We start from the raw sequence: 4,594 nt of genomic DNA on the forward strand, positions 1-4,594 counted from the left end.
TTCTTTGCGCCGTTAGAAAATTCTCCGTATTGCGCCATTCCTTTCAGAAGTTGCGCTTGGATGATGTGAAAATTCCCTCATGCCATTTGGCCCATTGGTGTAGGGAGCCCTAAATATTTTGCTGAAACTATACTTGTGTAACCCTGCAGCACAACCTTGACCTCCTCTTGTACATCGCTAGGGCAAGCTTTCCCATGCATGAGACCACTTGTGTCAACATTTCCCAACTGGCATGTCCCTTGGGCATGTTGATCACTTGCTGCACCGCCGACCTTGCTTGGCCTCTGCCTTAAAAAAGAGCCCGAGGACTTTTTTTCAATTTTTAGGACATATATGTATGTAAATATTAGCAGCTACTAAGGGGCGATGAACAATAGGATAATCACGTTGTTAAGGCAAACATACTGACTTCAATTCATTTAGGACCCGGATATTCAATGAACGCCAGCTTTTAGGCATGATAAAGCCAACACTTTTTAATGGCAAATTATGTTCATCCAGAATGACAAGTTTAGTTGGCGAGCATGGGAAATTCGCTTCAATTTTCATTTTTGGCAGGAAATTATTGTGCTTGCAAACTAAAATTGCCATCATCGCGCCAAATATAAATTGCCATGAAAACCTCGGATTTTCCATGCCTAGAAATCCGATGTCAAATTTTTAGCGTTTTTGTTCATTTAACCCTCACTAGATTAAGGAGAAAAATTCAAGCCTAACAAATGTTGGTTTTTTTCGGATGAAAACAACCATTGGTTTTCTTTTTGCGGATGAAAACAATCGTTGGTTTTTTTGCGAATAAAAAAACGTTGGTATTAAATACATTCCCACACGAATATGAGTTTATTTGTGAAATTCAGCACGTTTATAATGTACATCGATGTTCTTTCTTTGCGAAGGGGTACATCGATGTTCTAACGTATTGTATTGTTTTAGAATTATTGAAAACTATCAAATATAATTCTCATGAAGTTATTGTTATTATCCTCGCAACAAAATATTTAAATATTAATTAGTGTTTCTTCTTTCTCTTTAAAACTAAAATTTTAAGGGCTTTTTAAAACTAATTGTTATATCTTTTTTGAGAAAAAAGCTAATTGTTACTGGACAATGGATCTAATCATCACCTTTTGATCTGTTCACGATGGACACACCACGACGGCCCATTGGAAAACGAAACCGACCCCATATAGAATAGTTCAAAGCCCAACCCACCAATCCGCGCACCGCCAAAGCCCGACCGAACCAGCCAACCCCCTCCTCCGGCGCCGACCCACCAGGCCGCCACCGCCGCTCGCCATGGAGCCCGCGGCGATGGACCGCATCGCCGCCCGGCTCTCCGCCGTCGACGGCCTCTACTTCCCCACGGCCTTCCTCCGCACCTCGCCGCCGCCGGAGACGCGCAAGTCCGCCCTCCTCGACCTCCTCTCCCGCGACGCGCCGCTCTTCCTCGAGCGGTACGGCGCCGCGCTGCGCCCGGACGAGCTGGCCCCCTTCGACGCGCTCCGGGACGACTACGAGGTGGGGTGGCACCTCCGCCGCCTGCGCGCCGCGGCCGCCGGGGAGGCCCCGGCCCCCGCGCGCGTGCGCAACCGGCGCCGCGCCTACCTCCACCGCCTGGTGACCCAGGGGGACTACTTCTCCGAGGAGGCGATGCGGGAGCGGGAGCCGTACCTGCACCACGAGTACCTCGGCAGGTTCCAGGACCCCTTCGGCCGGGCCATGGTGCGGCCCGGGGAGAAGTTCTCCGAGACGCTGATGCGGCGGGCCGAGGAGGCCGTCATCGTGGAGAAGATCCGCGGGGAGCAGATCAGGAGGGGTGTTGACCCCAGCGAGTGGGTCGGCGGTCCCGTTGAGCGGCCGATGATGGGGCAGGAGGAAGAGGAGGAGGAGGAGGAAGAGGAAGAGGAGGAAGAAGAGGAGGAGGGGGAAGAGGAAGAGAACATCGGCATGGAGGAGAACACTGAGAATCTTAGCTCGACTGAGGTTTGCTTGCTGCCAATTAGTATTACTCTCTGCATGTTCTGACTTGATTGTGCCTAATTTCTGTGTTACATTGCTTGCACTTACATAGAACTGTACAAGTTTGAGCTTCGATGATACATTGAGGCGATGTAGTTGTGCTTACATCGATTTCGCTTATGTCAAACTCGCTGTGACTTGTAGAATATTAATGTTGCTTTGTAGTCTTCTTTGTCTATGGAAAATAGTGATCTACACTATCTGAAGTCTTCAGATGTACTCCCTCTGTAACTTAATGTAAGACGTTTTTGCTGTAAAAACGTCTTACGTTAAGTTACAGAGGTTGTAGAAAATTACTTGTTTTACAGGTATGACTGTATTACATCAAACCCAGTAAATGGTTAGGTAGGAAAAAAAACATCTTTTTCTGCAGAGCTGCTTTAGAGTTTCCTTAAGTGTAGTTTGCAGTTGCAGATACCCTGCAATAGCATCTTGGTTGGTTATGTTTACGCTAGGATACGGTTTCTATTTACTCATGTTTTTTGTGTGTGAAATGCGTTCTTTGTATGGCATTGTGTAACTGCTAGTTTGCTAGTTATGTAGTTCTAACTTCAGATCTATCAGACCCGCTCTAAGAAACTAGGATTAATATGGTTTGTTATTACATAGTTCTAATTCAGATATATCGGACCCACTCTAAGAAACTAGGATTACTATGGCACCATGTAACTGCTATTACATAGTTCTAACTTCAGATATAGTGCTTTTGGGTGGGCCCTCATTCGCCAAATCTTTGAGTGCACTGCCCGTCATATGTGACTTTCCAATTTGGAGAATCGAATTGAAGCCTTTTTTTTACTCAGTCTATCTGGACCATTTTGTACAATAGGAATGGATTCTAGGTATCAGCCTTCCTGCAAGTCTTTGTCTTCACCCTTTGTAAGATAAGTAGGTCGATTGGGCCAAGGTCGGGACCGTGGTCATCTGTTTCCGCTTTGCCAGCCTCAGAACGCCCAAAGAAACTAGGATTACCTGTTTTTTGCTGAAACATTTGTAACCGGGGGTTGGTGTAGCCTCGGCTGTAGCTGTAGTCAGATTTAGAAACTCTGTCATTGTTAACTCTGCAGTATTTTATTGTTGGCTAGGGCTCTGTGATGAATTTGAAAACAACATATGCACCTCACATTTTGACTGTACATTTAAGCGGTGAGGAAGAAACAAGTTGAAAGTAAAACCAGATCACTGGATAATTTCTCGACTAGAACAGATGCATAACATAATGTTCCAACTTTGTCTGTATGAAATTGCTGTAGAGCTGTTGTCTGGAGAAATGACAATCTGGTTCAGTAGGCCAATATGCCAGACTTGGTCAATCTAAGGCGTATCTTTCAATTACCGTCACATTGGGCTTGCACTTGCGGCATTTGCCTATTGTTATTTGACTGGAGAGAAAAACCAGGGTATCTTTCCTCTGAGTTTAGATAGATCTATTTCCTATCTCCCTTTTCCTTACTAAGATACTCTGGTGGAGCAGTAGTTAACTTTGCCTTAGCATATTATTAGATGTTCATTTTCTCATATTAGTAGGTGTCAAAATACTGTCAGTCATAGGTTGGCGACTTTTGGTCGTGTAGAAGCTAGGGCGGCAGTTTGGCTAAAATCTGGCCCTGCTAATGTACCCCAACTTTGTTTGGAGGAGCTTCCTCCAGTTTGAGCAATGAAATCCCTTTAACCCCGCAAAAAAAAAGATGTTCATTTTCTCCTAACCCCTGGTCGCAGGTGGTTGCACACGACGAGGCTGGTGGGTGCCCGAACGGGACTGCAGGACCCCCTGCAGGGACTTTCAAGTCAATATTATCCGATGAAGAGATGCAGGATCAGCTGGAGCAGTTCACCTCGGTGATGCAGGAGAAGTTCCTGTCAGGCCAAGACTCGGAGCACATGGACTACCCCCAGATCGACAACGACGAGATGCTGGACGACCACTGGTCCAGAGAGGCCAACTACGACGCGGAGGACAAGTACTTCAACGAAGATTAGGACGGTCGAGAATGTAGTCTGCTGCTATTTAAGTTGCAATACTCGGTAAGTGGCGTCGGCCATGTTTATACTCTGTGGTGTTGTTTGTTAGCAGCATGTAAATATATGATGCAACCGTGTATGTGCTGGACAGACACAGAGTTTACACATCCCCATGAGTTGTGATGAGCTCTATCCAAGGTATAGTATCAGGCAGTAGGCTAATCGTCTGGTTCTATGTTGCTACCGGTTACAGAGCTGGTGTTTTTTTGACCTTTCTCCCTTTGTTTCTCAGTGGAGTTTGATACTTCTCGGTCTCGCTTTCACTCTTCGTGCTGTTAGTTTCTCCTTGTCAAAATGTAGGTCAAGTGGCATGGCATGTGACCTTTTTTTTTCCTTATTTATTCTTCAGCGGACGCAAAGCATTCAACACCGTTTAGTCTCCATCTTGCTTGGGCATGGTGTATTATGACCTCACTGTCCGTGTGCCGGACCAAAGATAAGATATGGCTTTCATGTGTAAAGCATGTTTGTTGTATCATGACATTTGTGATGGTTGTTCTGGACCAAGATATATGCCTATATAAAAAGAAGTGGATTGTTTATGTTGGGTTTC

The 4,594-nt window shown here is 45.6% G+C and overlaps 1 protein-coding gene across 1 annotated transcript; it reads left to right on the top strand.

Annotated features, from left to right (window-relative positions):
* The first annotated feature begins 1,223 nt into the window (after positions 1-1,223).
* Positions 1,224-4,304, top strand: LOC109736562 (uncharacterized). The gene is made up of 2 exons (XM_020295775.4): positions 1,224-1,983; positions 3,739-4,304. Exons 1-2 carry the CDS (start codon positions 1,297-1,299, stop codon positions 3,997-3,999), a joined length of 948 nt encoding a protein of 315 aa, XP_020151364.1. The 5' UTR covers positions 1,224-1,296; the 3' UTR covers positions 4,000-4,304.
* Positions 4,305-4,594: the final 290 nt, after the last annotated feature.

Source organism: Aegilops tauschii, chromosome 7 (assembly GCF_002575655.3).
Source record: "Aegilops tauschii subsp. strangulata cultivar AL8/78 chromosome 7, Aet v6.0, whole genome shotgun sequence".
NCBI classification, from domain to species: Eukaryota; Viridiplantae; Streptophyta; class Magnoliopsida; order Poales; family Poaceae; genus Aegilops; species Aegilops tauschii.

What these genes read in the sequence shown, in the direction of transcription:
- LOC109736562 (XM_020295775.4), top strand. Translation starts at nt 1,297, where the DNA reads ATGGAGCCCGCGGCGATGGACCGCATCGCCGCCCGGCTCTCCGCCGTC. An exon ending in AGAATCTTAGCTCGACTGAG is followed by an intron (nt 1,984 to 3,738) that starts GTTTGCTTGCTG and finishes CCCTGGTCGCAG; the next exon opens with GTGGTTGCACACGACGAGGC.